Source organism: Monodelphis domestica, chromosome 3 (genome assembly GCF_027887165.1).
Source record: "Monodelphis domestica isolate mMonDom1 chromosome 3, mMonDom1.pri, whole genome shotgun sequence".
Taxonomy (NCBI): Eukaryota; Metazoa; Chordata; class Mammalia; order Didelphimorphia; family Didelphidae; genus Monodelphis; species Monodelphis domestica.
Window position 1 is genome coordinate 233856745 of NC_077229.1, and position 19763 is coordinate 233876507.

The following is a 19763-nucleotide window of genomic DNA, read 5'->3' on the forward strand; positions in this document are numbered from 1 at the left end:
CTCACAGGGGATGGAATCTGTGGCCGATTAGTAGATCTACAGCTGGATAGTTCCAGGTTTCCCAGCTGCTCCCCTGGCATCACTCTAGGTCTTGCAATGATCTGTGAGAATTAAAATTAATAAAAAATAAAATAAATTAAATTAAAATAAAATAAAATAAGATAAAAACTAGGGTTACAAGGGAGTTAGTTAACTAACTATAAGCCATGGTCTGGATAAAGAAGAGCAAGAGGGAAGAGTCCTAGAAAGTTATAAACAATCACGTAAAGACTCATGTAAATGAAGGGAAAAGGATGATGGAAAATACAAAAGAAATGCTGGGGGACATAGTCCTGGTGTTCAAGATTTTCCAACTATACAGATCACAATATTGCTACCTAGGCAGACTCATCTCAAGGTTGTTGCTCAGTCACCTCCTACGAGTCCTTCTGTTGGCTCTGGTGACTCGAGTTTACTGACTGCAGTTTTTGATGGGATCTCCAATGGAAGGTCCACATACCCTAAATTCATAGAGTTGTCTGGTAGGGGAAGGAGAAGAAAAGAACCTTTATTCTTCCCCTCAAGCAATTTGAGGGACTTAACTGGTGCTTCTCTACCATTTGATTAGGGGTTAGAAAACTATAATAAAATTTTAATGTAAAAAGACATCACTTCGTTGTATGATACCTCTCACCCGTCATTGCCTAGCCTTGACCGCTCTTCTGCCCTGGAACTAATATACAGTATTAATTCCAAGTTGGAAGGCAAGGGTTAAAAACCCCCCAACATTTTTATGAAATAATAATAATTAAACTATGTGCAGGAACTGTGCTAAATGCTTTACAATTATTATTTCATTTGCTCCCTGGGAGGTAGGTGCTATTATTTTCTTCACTTTACAGATGAAGATATGGAGGCAAACAGAAGTTAAATAAGTTTCCCAAGGTTGTCCAACTAGTAAGTCAGATTTGAACTCAGGTCTTCCTGACTCTAGGCCCAGTGTTCTATACCTCAGACTACCTAGTTATAAACAAATTGGCCAGATGCTAGTATACTGAATCCTTTCAACCCCCCAGTAGTAGCCTTCAAACTGGCTTGCTGTTTTATACATAATTCTGTGATATTTTTTCGGCCAATCACAAAATATTTCTGGTGTGGACACACATCCTTAATGATCAAAGTGCCTTAATGATTAATTCAATCATACTTTCTGGGCCTTGTGCGATTGCATTAATTAGGGAGGGTAGGTAAACCCTCGCCTTTGGAACATGAACACAACAAAATGTGTATCCCCGTGGCCTGTATGCAGCACTATATCTGGTGAATATGGTTCTTGGTTGGCAGAGCAATGACCCCTAGATTGTGTGAGAAGAGAAGAGGCTTCTTTTTATTGTTAGAAGATTTCAAGAGAGTTAGTCAAGAGAGAGAAACTTGGACTTTGGATAGTTACAAGAAGCCTTCAGGGATACTGACTTATGGAGAACTGGCCTCTTCTATGTTCCATGGTGTCCAAAGTTTGCTACTCATCTGGGCTTCCAAGAAGCTGTTGCATGCACAGTGGCCATAGCCAGGTAAAACTATCTTGGCAGATGGCCTGAACTAGGTTGAGAGTAACCCACAGGCCTCACACCCATCGGTGAGCTAGGGGGATCTCTATCCCAGGCGTGTGAAGGCTTCCCCTAGTGGAATGAGTAGATGAGAATTTGTTCCAGTGGCTATAGAGGTGACTGAATCAGGTGCTATGGATCACTTTGAGTCTGGTCAGACATGGAAGATGCTGAGTGCATCCTGGGTCATCTCCTATCATCCTGACTTGTGTCTTACCACTGGCCTTTGATGGCTTTGAAAAGGAGAGTAAGACTGATAGTTCTGTGCAACTCTGCCTCATTTAAATCCAATTCATTCTAGATATCATTTGCTCCTTGATGTCATTGGTGTAACTGCCAAAATGTGGTTGCCAAAACTATTAATGTTAAAAACTGTGAATGCCAAAAACTGTAAAGGTTTTGGCCAAACTGGTAAAGATAATTTTTAGTGTCTTGACTTAAAATCTAAAATAAGTGGCCGCCATGGGAAATTCCCAAATATGAAAATACCCAAGTCAGATGGGATTTATGGAGATTTCAATTAATATAAATGAGAAATTAAGGGAAGGAGAGAGAGAGAGAGAGAGAAAGAGAGAGAATAGCCAAGCAGTAGAAAAGGGCCTAGGCCAAAATGGCCTAGTCCTGAGCCTAAGGGAGAGTGAGTCAATCTTTATCACTCACCACAAGATCATCTCCAAGCAAGCTCCAGTCCTCCACTGAACAGAGTCTAACTCCACACTCAATTCAATTGAAAAATCCATTCAAAATGTCCTCACTTCAACTCCAAACTCTAACTATCTCCAAACTAAAACTGACTTCCAATCCAAAAAACTCAATTACCTAAACTGCCTTCTCCTTTTAAAGAAATTTTCTCTTATGTCACCTCCCCTAAATTTTCATGTCTACCAATCAGAGTACTGCCCATTCTTAGTTCTCATCTTCTTTGGTTCTCACCTTCTCTGGTTAGATTAAATCCTCTGAGTACTTCACACCTGTTGCCTTTTGTAAGTTGCTTGACCTTTTAGTGATTAATTTAACCTTTATAGGTATTTAGCCCCTTTCTGTATTAGACCTAAAAATAGACCACCTAACTTAAGGTTCTAGCTTTACTATAAGTATGAATTAGGGACTTTCATTGTTCAATCAGGAGTTTACAACTTTATCTTCCCCTAAGGCACTGTCTTAGCAGGGTGGAGTAATTTTAAAAGTTCTCAATATATTCCTGATCAAGTACCTCCATTGTTAAAAATGGGGAATAGCTTAATCAAATCTTCTAAAGTACAGTCTGAGCAGTTTTTAAGATTCACACTGGTCCTCTTTAAAAACAAGGAAGGATAGCAAAATATGTTGCCCATGATCTTATCGCTCCTTCTCTCCTTAACTGAGTTGAAGTGTTTTATTTATTGAAGTTATTTATTAAAGTAAATTAATGCGCGACACTCCAAGTATTATATTTTAAAGTTTATTATTTGACAAAATAGAACCATGTGACTAAGTTTTTCTACCTGCTCAAAAGGCCCGCTCCATCAAAGCTGAGACAGGAAGGAAAGAGCCTGAGAGATGGACCTCCATCCAATTTATATCCTGTCTACATCAGCATGTAAATGATAGGAAGTAAATGGGGTTCTGGGAATAGTAGTTTTTCTGGGGATCATAGTTTTTAAGGTAACATATTCTAATTACACACCACCCTCCACCCCCACTTAGAAAAGAATCAGGGAAAGTGAAAGTAGAATATATTCTAGGCCCCCAAGTATTAGTTTTGTAGGCCTCCCACATTAGAGGTATTTTAGAAAGGTATAATTTTAGCCCAACACTTTTTGTAGTGGGGTGAGGAAAGGAACAAGTGCTCATCCACATCCACTTCTTGCTCCTCCACAAAGACCACAGGCTACCTTGGAGAGGTGTGGATGAGACTGCCAATTGATGCCATAGACAACTGAGCTATATTTTTAAGCAGCTGCCACACTCACATATATTCAATCTATAGAATCAGCAAAAGGAATAAAATTAAATATTATTGAAATAAATTATCAAAATAATCTCTGAACAAATATATGTGTTGTTGTTCAGTCATTTTAGTTGTGAGCCATTCTTTGTAACCCTATTTGAGATTTTTTTTGGGCAAAGATACTGGAGTGGTTTGCTATTTCCTTTTGTGACTCATTTTACAAATGAGGAAACTGAGACAAACAGTGTTAAGTGATTTGCCCAGGGTCACAAAGCTAAAATGTATCTGAGGACAGATTTGAACTCAAGAAGATGAGTCTTCCTGACTCTAGGCCCAGCACCAGCATATATGTGTAGTTCTTTTGGAACCATGGCAGTGTGAAAGAGAATTCTTTACTCTATTATCTATCCTGAGTTAACACTAACTTAAGTACCTCACTACATTGTGAAGATATGATTAACTCTCCTTTGTCTATCTTTTGATTGAATCAACACAAGCTTGAACTAGGTGGAGGAGCTCACAAACCACTTAGTGAATTCACATCCTAATTAGTGCTATGTGAGAAACCAGCAAGATACTTGGAAGAGCTCCACTATTTTTTAACTCAATCACTCAGAAACTTGTAAGAGTTCACACACTCAGAAACTATTCAATCAGGAAACTGTGAACCCTTTTCATGAGTGTTCACTCCTCCAGAAGGTTTGAATGGTTCCCACAAACACTACCCCTTGGGCAGTGCTAGACAATTTGGAAGCTGTGATTGGCCCCTGTGAAAGAGGGGAGGAAACAAGGAGTCACTATAAAGGCTCTGAATTTCTGAGGCTAGGGCTAATTTCTGGACTCTAAGAAGTTGACTCCAAGAAGGAAGTTGGCTTCAAGGAGGAGCTGGACTTTAAGAAGGAAGTCAGCTTAAGGAAGAAGTATGACTCAAGGGAAAGTCAGCCTCAGGAGTCACCTTCAGATCTAGTCTTGACCTGCCTCTTGGCGGGAACTTGTGTGAGTAGATAGCTGGCTTTCCCTTTCTGTCTTCTGGAGAGAGTTTAATTCCTGTTGAAAGTTAATAAGTCCTGGTTGACCCAAGCACTGGAACAATATTTAGTTAGATAGACTAATGTCTTCTCTACCTTTCTGTATTTCTCTGCTTTCACTCTTTCCACCTTTTTTGTAAATAAAAGCTATTAAAGGTCACTTCTACTTTGAACAATAATACTTTGAATCATATATTTTAGTCAAACCCTTAATTTTAACACTTATAGCAGTCCTTATGCAGTCTATAGTATTCCTCAAACCTAGAAGGTAAGGCACAGGTGAGATACCTAGCCCCAGGTCTCCCCTTTCCACAAGGAGTGAGCAATCTCTCCCTCAGTGGAATTTTACTCCCCTCATGATGGTAGCATCGGTTTCCATGCCAGGGAGGAGCCAGGGTCAGGGTTGGATGTGGCCACTTGCCTACTCAAAGTTCTGTTGCAGGTACTCAACTCTGATTGTGCCCTCCAACTGCTTCCTAACGTGACTGGACAGGGCAATGATTTCTTCTTACAACTGGTTCTTTAAGTGATGGAGCAAGGGAACATAATCAAGGATAATTTAAATGTAGAGAGATCCCTTTCCACCTTCTAGGTGCTGCTGTGTGGTGTACTTGATAGAGCCCAGGAACTAAAATCCTAAAGATCTAAGTTCATATCTGGCCTCATCTACTTACTAGCTCTCTAGCCAACCACTCTAACCTCTTGTTTGCCTCTGTTTCCTTAACTGTAAAATGGGGATAATAGTAGCATCTACTTTGCAGGGTTGTTATGAGATTCAACTGAGATAATATTAGTATAGCACAATATTATATGATAATACCAGACCAATACACAATTATTAATTATTAATATGATTATCAATTAATATAAGCATGAAGAATATATTATTTTAATATGAAAACATAACATATGCTTAGAACAGTACCTGGCATATAGTAGGCAATATAGAAATGTTTATTCCTTTCCCCTTTTGTGTCTTCTTTTTTCCTAGAAAACCCAGCAATTGTATTCTTTGTTTCCACATTTCTGTCACTTCTGCCAAAATTTGGGCATTTGCTCTCTCTCTTTAAAATTTTTTTTTCTCTAGTGACATTTTATTGTATTTTTTTCCCAGTTACATGTAGAAACAATTTAAACACTTGTTTTCTGACATTTCATGATCCAAATTTTCTCCCTCCCCAAGAGAGTAAGCAATTTGATATAGATTATCCATGGGCCACTTGCTCTCTTGTTCCCCATCCCTAGCATCTGCTCGCATACATGGGCATGACTATTTACTCAGGTTTTAGGAAGGAAGAGCTTCAGAGAAGAAGTACAATATATACAAAAATCAGTGAATGTAAACTAAATTACAATTAGAGATATCAAGAGACTTTGCTATAAGGTTAAGCTAAGCACTGAGGGAAGAGCAGCTTTTAAAGAGGCAGAGGTGCAAAGGGAGAATATTCTAAGCCTATGGACAGCTGTGAAAAGACATCAAGAAGGTTAATGATGTGGAATGTGGAAGGAACAGAGAGAAGACCAGTTTGATTGGATGATAGAATTCAGGAAAGGGAGCAATGTATAATGAACCTGGAAAGAAAGGATGGGGACAATTAGCTTTAAAGGGGGCAGATAGGTAGTATAAGGGATAGAGAACCAGGCCTGGAGATCAGAGGTCCTGAGTTCAAACCTACTAGCAGATATTTCCTAGCTGCATGACCTTGAGCAAGTCGTTTAACCTCAATTGCCTAGTCCTTACTGTTCTTCTGCCTTAGAATCAATCCTTAATATCAATCCCAAGATAAAAGGTAAGGGTTAAAAAAAAGAAAAATGTAAACTGAGGAGTTCATAGTTCATTTTAGAGGCAAGAAGGAACCCCTGGAACTTACTGAATTGGGGAGTTACTGGGCCAGATCTATGCATGAGGAAAATCACTCTGGCAGCATGTGGAGGATGGATGGAGAGAAAGGAGTCAAGGAGGTCGATCAGAAGGTTCTAGTCTGAGACAGAAATGAGGAGGCCTGAAACTAAGGTGGTAGCTGCCTGAGTAGAGAGAAGTAAGTCAGATTGAGAGTGGTTGTAGATACAGTAACAGAAATAGCCAGTTTTTCTGCCTGATTAGATATGTGAGGTGAGAGGGAGTGGGGAGCTGAGGATAATGCTGATGCTGAGAAACTGGAACGGTGGCGGCTAAGAAGGAAAGAATCCAGTTAACATACACAATTGATGAAGTGCCTACTATAGATCAAGCACTATACTAAGAAAGGCAAAAATAGTCCCTGTTCTTTTTTGTTTTAACCTTTACTTTCTGTCTTAGTAACAATTTTAAGCAAGGACTGGGCAGCTATTTAATTAGGCTTTTCATTTTGTGCTTCAGGGTCACAGGATAAAATAACTATTTAGTTTGCCTGCTTCAGTGATGCTTTTGACAAAAATCAGTTGCAAGGAGCTGCTTTCCCGATATCCCCTTTCCTGACAGGAAGAGTTATGAGTTTACTGTAACACGCAGTACGTTTTGTAATCAGACTCAAAGTCTTCATCCATGCTGCTTGTGTCTGCCATCTTTTTGCCATCAATCTTTGGCAGAAATTGTGTGTCTTGTCCAGGTTCACATAGCTGGAAAGTGTCTGAGGCCAGATTTGAACCCAGGTCTCCATTCCAGGTCTGACTCTCTATCCACTGTGCCAACTCATTGCCCCTAGTCCTTGCTCTTAAGGAACTCACAGTCTCATGGTACAAACAAGGTATATGAAGACTAAATTCGAGCTCATCCGCTAAGGGAAGGTACTAGCATTAAAGGAGATCAAGAAAGGCTTCTTGCAGAAGGTAAGATTGTAGCTAGGGTTTGAAGGAAGTCAGAAAGAGGAAATGTGAAGGGAAAGAGTTCTAAGGCATGGGAGACACCAGGAAAATGGCCAGAGTCTAGAGATGAAATGTCTTGTGTGTGGCACTGGATCACAAAGTACATGGGAGGGAGTAAGGTCTAAGAAAACTGAAGAGGTAGAAGGGGCCAGGTGATGAAGGAATTTGAAGGCCAACAGAGGATTTCATATTTAATCCCCGAAGCAATAAGGGTCACTGAAATGTTTGAATAGGGATGTGGCAAGGTCAGATCTGCACTACAGGAAAATCACTGGCTGAGCAGAGGATGGATTGGAGGAGAGACTTGGGGCAGGCAGATCTGCCAGCAGGCTATGGCAGTAATCCAGGGATGAGGTGATGAGTGGTGGCAGTGTCAGAAGAGAGAAGGAGGTCTACAATAAGAGCTGTCACAAAACTAAATTCTATAGGTGCTGAAAATAAATTGGTTATAAAGGGTGAGAGATAATGAACAGAAGAGGGTGACACAGGTTTTGAGCTGGAATTGGAAGGATAAGTGGTACCCTTGACAATAATAGAAAGCTAGGAAGAGAGGAGGACTTGGGATGAAAGATGAGTTCAGTTTTGGATATTTTGAAGTAAAGATGTTTGAGACATTCAATAATCAGTTGTAAATGCAAATCTAAAGATAACAGAAATTAAAACTGGATACGTAGGTCGAGCCAGAGATGGTAATTGAATCAATGAAACTGATAGGATAACCAAGAGACACAGTATGGAGAGAGAAGAGAAAGGGACCCAGGACAGGCGTATGGTGGATACTCATAGTTACGGAGTGAGTCAGCAAAGGAGTTTTCAAAAAGATAAGAGGATAACCATCATGTCATGAAAACTTAGAAGGAAGGGAGTAGCAATTTGGAGAAGATGGTGATTGACAGTGTCAAAGGCTGCAAAGAAGTCAAGTTTAGAGGAAGAGTTTGAGATATAAAAATGCATTTTCTTTCTGTCTTCGATATGTTGAATTTGAGATGTCTCCTGGACATAGTTTGGAAATGTATACTAGGCAGTTGATGATGTGGAACTAATGCTTAGAGAAGTAACTGTGAATCATCTGAAAAAAAAAATGAAATCCATGGTTGCTGATGAAACCACCATGTTCAGGAGTACCAGAGAATGAGGTCAAGGACAGTCTTGGGCATGTGATAAGGATGATGTTCCTAGGAGACTAGGAATCATGTTGGACTGTGGGCCAATGTTAGTCCCTGATTAAACTGAAGCAAGTTCTCAAGATAGGATTACAGGGAATTAAAGGGCATCTGCCATTGGATAAAGCAAGTACACAGGAAACATAACTTTTGCTTGAAGAAATCACCCACTTCTCCAGTCCCCCAACCAAAGTCTAACAACCATGAGTCTAAGAAGCCAGGTTCATCATCTCTGACAGTCAAGGAGTGAACCAGCTTGGGAGGAAGGATGAAACTCCCAAGAGTACTATTCTTTGAGGGTAAGTTGGCCTCTGCTGGGCTGATGAAAAAGGCTTTCCAGTTTTCCAGACCAGCAGTCCGCTAAGAAAGAGTTGAAGCAAGAATTCCTGTTACATTCATGGTGATTTAATGGCTTGGTGAAGGAGTGGCTGCAGGCTATGGAGGATAAGGATCATCCCACAAAGGGCCTGAAATGTGATCTTGGAGCTGTCCAAGAAGGCTGCTGGACCTACAGATGGCAGCCTTTACCTCCTCAAGACAATATGAAGACTAAACTCTCAGCTCAGATCTTCTACCTGGCTCAGGCAGCAACTGGGCAGTCTCATGAAGACTTCAACTACTCACCAAGAAAGGACTGCCAGATGGCACTTCAATAGGTAGATTATGTTCTACTGAAAATGAGTGAGCTGGCATAAACCTGTGAGGAGGTGCTGAAGACACAAGGCAGGGTAGAGGCCTTTTTTTCTCCCCTTCCATACTTCTGTTGTCTTGTACAAAGCAAAGGAAGTAATCCAGGCCATGATACCAAGTAAGGAAAAGAGTAAGAAAGGGTCCCACCAAACTTCACCTTTAAGAAAATCCAAGGGAAAGACAAGAACTCTGTGTTGCTTCACCTGAGAACTCTCCGCAGATAACTCTCTTTAACCAGGAAATAAGATCCCAGTATATAATTTCTCTCTTTCACACTGAATTCCATTTTCCCACAATACTTTGAATTAGATTCTTCTTGCCATCTCGGTCCATATAAAATACACAAAATGGTAGAGAAGATCTGACTGTTTTAATAAACAAAATAAGTCTAAAAAAAGAATACGCTTCCCCCCTACACACACACAACAGCATGTGGCAGGAGACATTATAGGAGATATATGTTTGCCCACAGCCTGAGAGTCATTGAAAAGGAATTAGAGGACATTTCCTTCTGAATGTGAACATTTTGAGTAGATGGAGAGATTTGAAGAGATAAAACTTGGCCCCTGGACCAGGGATTTGCCTTCTTGGGAAAAGGCAGGCCCCTGAGCATGTTAGCCCAAGGGAGCAAAATGAAGAAGACTTCCCACTGGTCCTCCAGAAAGGATTCTAATTCTTTTTGAATGTCTAAAGTATCCTCGTCAAGGATTTCATCTGTTAGGATACTACACAAAGACTAGATATGCAATTTCTTTGTGTAGAGGGGCTACTCTTTGACCAACTCTTCAGTCCATAAGCCCAAAGTGTATATAATCACAAGATATTAATAGTGTTTAACCTATAAGAATGTGAAATCTTTGAGTCAAGGTGGGAACCACCTGATCAGCTGAACAAATATAATGGTCACATTTTTAGAAGCTTTAAATAGTTAAACTCTGAATGAATTTCAGTTTTTCAAGAGTTAAAGACATTGTGAACTGAGTCCCATTTGTGGAGGAAAGTACCAGGAGGTCAATTTTCTCTTATACCACCTTCAGTCATTTAGCTTTGAAAAAGAACATGTACAGTCTAGACTAGCTTGGATACAGGCACCTGAGTGGTTCTGAGACTTATTACCTGTGTGACCTTTGGCAAATCACCACAATGCTCTGGAACTGTATCCTCAGAGGTAAAATGACACAGTTGCACTTAATGACCTCAGAAGTCCATCCACCTCCAAACCTATAATTCCATGAATCCAGCTGAGCAAAATGCCCAGGAGACAAGCTGAAGTCAAAGAGAGCTATGTAGGACTCCAAAAAGAAAGAACTTCTAGTTTCTGACAATACTAGCAGTTGGCCTCACATGTACACGTGCCTCACTACTGTTATGCCCTATGTTTAATGATTTGTTGGGGAGAATGCACCACAGATTCATAAGGGAGATGTCTTGGAACTACTGTTCTTTCTATGCTTTTTGAGTAAATGAAAATTGAGTCTATTGGCTGATAGTTAATGAGAAATACACCAATGGCTCCATGATATAGAATAGAAGAGTAGGAAGAGGAACACAACTCCTCAGAGTTAGTGCTAGAACTCCAAAGGGATATTTACAGGTAGAAGGAACTCCCAGATTCAGGGAATATCTTTTGCCAATTCAGCATACTCTTTGGGACTAATAATTTTGGAGTATTGCTTGAGACCCTGAGAAGTTAAGTAACTTGACCCCCACAGTCATGTGGCTAGTATGTGTTGGAATCTTCCAGACTTCCAGACCCAACTCTTTATCGATACTATTATCAATATTGACTTTTTTTTCTTCATCTCTCAAGAAAGGTTAATGATACTTGTACAACCTACCTCATTAGGTTCTAAAAACAATTAAGAAATAACAATAATAGTTTGCATGCTTTCTGAAGTACCTTTGAGCCAAATCAAGTTTTGTCAGAATATTTATTCTGAGAAAAGAGCAGAATTGGATATAACATTTGATTAAGAACACCTTTCAAATATTGTAGCAATTAGAAAAACTATAGACTTCTATTTTCACATATACATGTCACATAAACAAGACATCCAGCTGCTTAGTGATGAGTTCAGAACCTCCAGGATATGTTCAAACATATTCCAGTTCTTATGATGTGTTTGGATTGCTCAACTTAGCCTCAGGAAATCACAAAGATATATTTATGTGCTAAATCTACTTTCTAAAGCTAAATTCCCAAGGGTGCTGAGTTTCCTGGTCTTTCCACAGAAAAGCTGGTATTCCTATTCCTTTGTGAGCATTCAGTTATTTAGTTTAAAAACAAAAACAAAATACAACAACACAGTGTTCTTGATTGTTCTCTATTTTGAAAGACTTGCAAACTCAATGGCATGTAATATGTCACTGGAAAAGAGAACATTGTAGTGACTTGTATGTATTTTTCACTCTTCTGCTCTATGAAAAATAGAGTTGAATTTACATTTCCTCCAAAAGAGGAGACTTACCCCATTCAGTGGCAAGTCTTAAAATTTCTATGAATGAAATTAAACATCATAGATGTAAGGATTAATGTATTCAGCCTTACTTAAATCATTTATCTTCAATTTTCATTAGTTTCAGGTAAGATAATAAGAGAAAGTGGTTCTCAGGTTTTAATTTCTGAAGAAATTATTCCTGAATGGAGAGCTAATAGTATTAACTCCATCTAAGGGGCAGGCACTGGGCCAAATTCCCTCTTGCAACTCTGCCAATACACTTAATCCTGACCTGGAGCAGCTTTCTCTGCCAGGTCCAAAGAGAGGCTGCCAATCACTCTGAATTATGCCAAACCATGTCCTGGTTTGATTGATATTCAAGCAGAGATTAACTGAAGATAAGACTAATTCATTTTTCATTGATATTTAAACCCCAAATTCAAATGTGTCTTTTTTCCTCAAAAATTTTCAAAGAGATTAGATATTAAATTTATTCCAGGAATTTGGAGATTTTTTTTCTTAATGATGTAGCTTCTAGAGCATGCTGACCTATTCTTCTTCTTCTTTTTTTTTTAACCCTTACTTTCTGTCTTAGAATCAATACTGTGTATTGGTTTCAAGGCAGAAGAGCAGTAAGGGCTAAGCAATGGGGGTTAAGTGACTTGTCCAGGGTCACACAGCTAAGAAGTGTCTGAGGTCAGATTTGAACTGCCCATCTCTAGGCTTGGCTCTCAATCCACTGAGCCACCCAGCTGTCCCCTTTGCTGTCATATTCTTAAATAATACTGAAGGAATTGTGATTTTTGAAGTGTAAAGAACTTTACAAAAATATAACATAATAGATATGTGAAATAATGCTAATGTTAATTGTATTTATGGAAGTGTCAAAATTTATGTCTGAAAGCTTTTATTTTTAAAGACTGTCTACTCAGCCTGGGTCTTTTTCTGCTTCAATTTTTCTTAGTTAGAAAGCACTGTAGGAAGTCAAATAAATCAATGAATGCAGGAATTTTAAAACTAGTGCTCCATGAAACAGTGTACTGTGATGGTCTCCTTGGCTCTGTGGCAAACATTTTGGAACAATGAAATTGGGAATAATGAAAGCTCCCCAGTTGCCCATTTTAACTCATCAACTAAATCACATTAAAAAAAAATTCACAGATTAATTTGTAAGAGTGAGAAGAGAGTTAGCCACAGGGCATGAAATTCTCCAGTTGGCCCACATGCAGGGTTTCGACTATTCATTTGTTTAAATAGCCATTCTCCACTATTAAAAGATTTGGTATTAGATACTTTGCATGTTTCTTTTGCTTTTATTTAATGATGTCCCCCTAAAGGTCCTTACTTTGTTTAGAAATTACTCATTTTGATTTAATAAATACATTTTTGAAGTGTTCCAACCATGAGGTAAAGCTGAAATAAAATTACCCTGATTCTGGTGGACAAAGAAAATACAAACACTGAAGGAGTGCCTTGTCAATGAAAGTGATATCTCGATTGTTGGAAATTTTACAGGTGTCTTATTGCTTTTCCTACAGGAGTATATATACAAAGATCCTTCATTTCAGTGTAGACACCCTCTTAAGTAAATAAAGATCCTGAGCCCGTTGACTTTCAAGGGCAGGGACAAATTCATTGCTTGGTCATCAACCTCTGGTATGGAGTCTCTAGAATCTGGGCTGGGCTGAACCCTTAGGAAGGGACATCTGGGTAGTGTAAGTCTTTCTTTCTAGAACTCTCTAGTATTCTTATTCAGTTTGCATAGCTTTTGAAACCTCCAGAACAAGGTGAGAAGGCTCTTCAGGCATCCGGAGCAGTACACAGAGGGAATATTTCAAGGCTAGGCATTCACACTTCACCAGCAGAATGCCTAAAGGACTTTGTCCTGTCTGGATCGTTTTGCAACTCTACCGAACTTGATGGTGCTGAGAGACCTTTGTGATCGTTGCTGTTCAGTCCTGTCTGCCTCTTTGTGACCCCATTTGGGGTTTCTTGGCAAAAATACTGGAATGGTTTGCCATTTCTTTCTCCAGCTCATTTTACAGATGAGGAAACTGAGGCAGAGTTAAGTGACTTGCCTAGGGTCACACAACTAGCAAACAAATGAGGCCAGACACGAACTCAGGAAAATAAGCCGGACTCCAGGTCCTGCACTCCATTCACAGTACTATATAGCTGCAGAGAAGTCCGCTGTGGACCAAGAAGCTAAGTACAATACCATAGAGGCAGTCTGGTGATGAATAGTTATACTTTAGCCTTGAGGCCCCTTTCGAGGGAAACTATTTGTTTTCTTTGACTCCCTAGCTCCAGGCTTTTTCTGTAACATTTTCAATCTTTCCATTATTATTCACCAGCACCACCCAGGGCGTGTAGCCCCTTTAAACCCAATCACATTACTTTCCGGGAGGGGCATGCTTGGGTAGGGGGGTTAAGGAGAAGCAAGGTCTTTCCAAGAACCGAGTTCCGTATCTTAGTTTGGGTCACTCAGGCGCCCGTCTTACCTCTGTTGGGATTTTAAAAGGAAAGCATGAGTTTCTAGACCTCAGGGAATAAAATTTTAAATGGGAGACTGAAATGTAGTAAGTGCTACCGCGCATTCAGCTTCTTAGCTCCAGAAAATAACCTGACTTTTGCTCTCTTTGTAGTGATGCTAGCATGAGAATGGCTACAATATTCTTTCCCAACAGCCCTGGTCCTTCTCCCCACGCAGCCTTCCATCCCTGTCCAGAGCGGGTAAATCATTCCATCGCCTAGAACTCCGCTTTCTTCTAAAGATTCGGGAAGCCAGGGGCCCCGGTTCTCTACACTGCCCAGGGCTGCTACCTCCCGAGAATTAGACAGCAGAGAGAGATAAAGAAAGCAGAGGGATGAGCCCGGGAGCCCAGAGTTTCTGCTTCTTTTTTCCTATTCTCTAGTGGGATCTTAATGAAAAGGAACCGCAGGAAGAGGAGGTAGATGGTCATAGGGATGTCGGAGGTTGCGCAGGAGACTGTGAAAAGAAAAACTTGTCTAATAACTATCCTAGAAGAGGTCGATACTGGAAGCTGTAGCCAAAAGAAGAAACGACATGGTTTCTATTTCAAAGGAGATTGCAGTCTTTCGGAGAACTGGGGGAAGCGGCAGTGAAAGTGGGGGAGGGAGGGAAGCGTGCATATTGGGAGAAGGAAAGGGGGGGGGGAAGGAAAGGGAAAAGAGAGGGAACGAGAGAGAAGGATAAGGAGGGAGGAAAGAAGAGAAGTAGCAGGAGAGAGAGGGGCAGAGATAAAGAGGGAGATAAAAAGAGACGGAGAGGGAAAAAGGAAGAAAGAAGTGCGAGAGAGAGAGAGGGAGAGTGGAGAGAGTGAGGAGGGAAGTGGGGGGGAGAAACAGTCCTTGTACTAGGGCGGGAGAGTTGGCTAGGAAAAGCAAAGGCAGCAGGACTCTCTTTTTTACCCTGGGGGCTCCAATGAGGAGCTGCATCCAGCCCCAGCCCGCGGAGATGCTGCAGCTGCTGCTGCTGCTGTCGCCGCAGCCGGGTCTCCTAGTGCACCGTGGGTACCCCCAATCACTTCCTACGGACCAGGCCAATCAGGCAGCTCAGGGGCTTGCATTTTGGCAGATGCACCCCATTATTGCTGCTCCCCTACTGAGCCCGGGGGCTGGAGCCTGGAAGCCTCTGCGCAGGGACTAGTATCCCTGACTCTTAATGATTTTCCTATAATCTCTGGCCCAAGGGGCACGGTGCCTGCAGACCCGCTAAAGTGATAGAGTGAAGGAGAAAAGGGAAGGCCCGGAGGGTGCATAATGAAGGTCCCCATGGGCATCCGGAGGCTGAGGTGGAAGCTCAGTAGACGCTGCACCATCCTCTTCGTTCTCTTCTGGACCGTTTGCTGGGTGCTAGTGGCCACACTTTTCCTTCAAGTCCACAGGAGCGTCTTTTCTGAGCGCTGCACAGACGAAAAGAGCCGGAGGATCCTGGCTGGGCTGGTATGTCCTGTCTTGACCCCCTTCTGTCCCCATCCTATTTTCCTCTGCATCCATCCACTTTGCTCACTCCCTGCCACCCTCTCCTGGGAGCGCGAGCGCCTCAGGATGGGATGGCTGGAAGAGGGGGAGAGCCACTAGATGAGGATCTGCTGAGTGTTAAACTCCAGGGATAGGAGCCTTGAATTTTTGACTTTGGATTCAGTTCCATCTCTTTCATCCCCAGGGGCGCCTATGGCTCACCTTACTCTGTTCCATCAAGGGGGAGAAAATAGTATGGCAAGCTCCTCAAACAGGGCTCTTGCTGCTCATTTCACAAACATAATATATAGAAGACACCCACCCCATCCACACAAATAGGATTTAGAAAGCAGGTGTGAAAACAATTGTGCTTACTTGAGCACTGAATGTAGATATAGCCTGCATGTAGCATGGATAGGATACAGGTGTGGACAAATTGCTATTTTCCTTATGCCTTGTGCCTTCATTGTAAATCAGGATTCATTGTAAAACTAGATCTGATATGCCTTTTGAAGAGATTTCAGCATATCTAGTAATTGGCAGCATCCCCAATGATTACAACTCTCATTTGGATAATGCTTAAAGAAGTTTGCGAAGTGCTTTCCTCCAAAAACCTTGAGAGTTGGCTAGTGAGTACAGGAATTGGTGCCAACTTTACAGATAAGGAAACTGAGATGCATTGACTTGGCCGTAGTCACCCACCTAGTAAATGCAAGTAAAAGCAAGGATTTGAGCCCAGATTTCATAAAAGCTTCATGTGAAGGCAGGTCAGAATAAAGTGGAGTGCCTAGCCACCTAGAACGTATAGGAGAGCAGAAGCAAAGAAGTTCATAACTTGGAGGTGGTGTATTTGTAATGGATTTCTTTTTCTCTGTTGAGAAATTCAAAAATATTTAACCTCCATCTACCATTTTGTCTTTTATTTCAACTGCTCTATTTTTCTCCTGCAGTCCATTCAATTTGACCTTCAGATGATTCCTCCCATTAAGCACAGGGCACATAGAGTTCTAGAAACTAACACGATTCCTGTCTGTGTGAGCCTCAGAGCACCAAGGCTAAGGTCTGATTGCTTTCTATCAGAAGGCAAAGAAGCAGAAGAGCTGAGTCAAGAGAATAGCTCAGGGAAGCTCTTTCTTCCCAAACTCCTTTGTTTCCTTTACTCTTCTTAGACAGCAGTTACTGGCAATTAAATAAGATAGAGAGCTTAAGTGCTTAGACTAAACAATTAAAAAATCTTCTAATGGATTAAAAAGATATAGTAGCAAAGGTGAGACAATTAGTTAAAACTGGCATCTGCTGGCAGAACAGAAATCCGCAGTTGCTATTAAAATAAGATGTTATCTTTGGCTGATTCAAAATGTTCCTAATTTTTTACTCCTTCCATTTTATTCAGAATATTAAACAAATAAAACGATGATGATAGTGAAGGGATAGACCCCTTTAGAAGGGAGATAGAAGAGGATAGTGACAACTGTTGTTTAAGTGTTTGTTGAGTGAATATTCACTTCAGAAAAGTGCATAGGTAACTGTTACCCTTAGGAACTATCACTTTTTTCTTTATTTCCTCCTATCAACCTTTAAGAAATAGATTGAAGTTTCAGCTTCAGGGTGCAGTGATGTTTGCTTCCTCACCAAAAGATGGAAACAATGCTTTGGAGATAAAATATTCATAAGAATGTATGCATATATGCAATTAACTGGAAAAAATGAAGGAAACAAATTACATATGAAAATGCTCAGATTAAATAAATAACATTCTTGAATTGAATCAGACTTGATGAATAAGCCATATGTTGGTGAAGCGCTCCTTCTTGTTTACATAGTGCCCTTTCTTATGTAAATTCATTTGTGCCATGCATGATCTCTGCCCCAGAGCTCCTGAGTTTCCCTAAACTCTATGCCCACTCATTTTCTTATTCCATTTACACTTTTCTCTCACGTTTCCAGACTTACTCATCTTTCTCATCCCTTCATTCTTATCCTTCTTCCCCCCGTCAGTTCCTTTACACCACTAAACAAAAACTAAGAGTCTTTCTGAAGCAGCTTTTGAAAAATAAGTTAAAAAAAAATTTTAAGTGCATAGATTAAATGGAAAGCTAGCTTCAGTTAAGTGGAATGAAGCCTAATGGAAACTAAATAATCCATTATGAAGTCAAGTAATTGATAATCATTAATTTTCCAGAGTTCCATGTAATAAATGAAGACTAATTATGCTCAGGAGCTCTATCAATTTATCTTAAATGGCAACCCTATTGGATTTTTTCTAACTGCTCTGACATAGAGCTGAAAAGATCCGTTCTCTGCCTGCTGAGGTGCTAAATATTCCCTACTGACAATAGGGCAATTGTAAAACCCCAGAGTTACCTTCCCCAGAATTTATTTGATGTAGATTCAAAGACAGGCAGACCTGCTCTCACCTGAACTGACATTTACGCCAAAGTTAGTTGAGCAATACTGGTTGTGTCAGTTGGTCTTCATAAATCAAAATTTATTCCTCTCACAATTATTCCACTCTGCACTGGCTCTTGGGAATCCTCCCCGTGCCTTTAGATTAGATTTTCTTTTAAACAGTTTTAAGTTACTCTAAGCCCTAATGTCCTCCCCTCAGAACATTCAAAAGCCCAGAAGAGCTAGTTGGTTGTCGCTTCTGTGGACCCTGATTAGATTGAATCTCTCAGTTCCTGGACTCCCCAAGCAGTTTTCAATTCAGCTCAGTTTAGCTCTTATACTTCATAATAAAAGCGGTTGTTATTTTTCTGACTTGCCTCCAGATTCTCATTAGCTTTCCCTCTGAACACCACAGTGCATAAGCAACAGCCCTACTGGCTGAGCCAAAAAGAAACCTCTTCCTGGCTGAGCCCAACAGAATTATGATAAATGTCTCCCAGTGGGAAGCCTCTCCTTGTATTCTGTCTATAACAAGCGCTGCAGGTGGTATTTCTTGGAGGAGCATGTGGATGAGAGAGTGTGACAGTAGGATTATCAAGCACAGTAGCAGGATAAACAGGCCTGGAGGTGGGCATTAATAGGCAAAGAGCAAAATTAGAGACCTGAAGGAAATGGGCCAGGGAAGCTCCTTCTCTGCCAGACTCAATTCTGTTCAGCAAATATGAAGCACTTTGTATGGACGAGGAACATAGGAAGTCAGCCTGCTTTGGTGGAGAGTACAATTTGGGATCCAAAGGTTGGGTTTTGAGTCCGAGCTCTGACACTATTTGTGTGACTGTGAGTAAGTCACCTACCTAATCTTGTGCACATTTTCTTCAATTGTTAAGCAGTAGTAATTATGTTTACATTATATGAGATAACATATATAACAGGCTTTGTGGACCCAAAGTGTGCTCTGTGATATGAGTTATGATTAAGGGAAATGAAGATAAATAAGAAAGGCTTGTTTATTTGACATTAATAGAGTGCCTTTGGGTTTAAAAAGAGCTTTAAATACATGATCTCGTTTAATCTTTTTTTTTTCAAACTCTTATTTTCCGTCTTAGAATCAATATTGTGCAGGAGAGCAGTAAGAGCTAGGCAGTGACTTGCTCAGGGCCACACAGCTAGGAAGTGTCTGAGGGAGCTGTCTCCTTTGATCTGCACAAAAATCCTTGTTCAGAGTTTGTCTTGTACAAATTTTGTTGTTTGGTCATATCCAACTCTTTATGACCCTACATGGGATTTTGCCATTTCCTTCTCCAGCTCATTTTGCAGATGAGGAAACTGAGGCAAACAGGATTTAAGTGACTTGTCCAGGTAAGTGTCTGAGGTCACATTTGAACTCAGAAAGGTGAGTCTTTCTGACTCCAGGTCAAGCACTCTATCTAGCTGCCCAAGAGTTACTGCCATTTAAGTAAGATAATAGATAGATATAAGATAAATAAAAAGAAGATAACTGTACTTCAATGACGGGGTTAATCAAATCCTAAAGAACTGAGTGGCAGCCAGAAACATTCCGTTCAGTCAGAGGGTCTGTCACTCATGCCTTTTTTTATTTTGGACAAGTTTCTGGATCGGTTTGGTTTCCTTGACTGTAAAATTAGGTTAGACTAGATGAATTCTATCGTCCCTTCTAGTTGAAAATCTGGTAGAATGTAAATTCTTTGAGG

General features: G+C 40.5%; 1 protein-coding gene across 2 annotated transcripts in view; it reads left to right on the forward strand.

Moving 5' to 3' along the window:
- Positions 1 to 14857: 14857 nt before the first annotated feature.
- The window catches only part of DIPK1C (divergent protein kinase domain 1C), a 41988-nt gene continuing 37082 nt past the window's right edge, over positions 14858 to 19763 (forward strand). The window contains exon 1 of one of the 2 annotated variants that reach the window (XM_001373632.4): positions 14858 to 15645. In XM_001373632.4, the coding sequence (XP_001373669.2) occupies positions 15463 to 15645 (183 nt within the window). In that variant the 5' untranslated portion in view covers positions 14858 to 15462. The remainder of the gene's footprint in view (positions 15646 to 19763) is intronic. The other variant, XM_007487794.2, reaches the window with a different exon arrangement.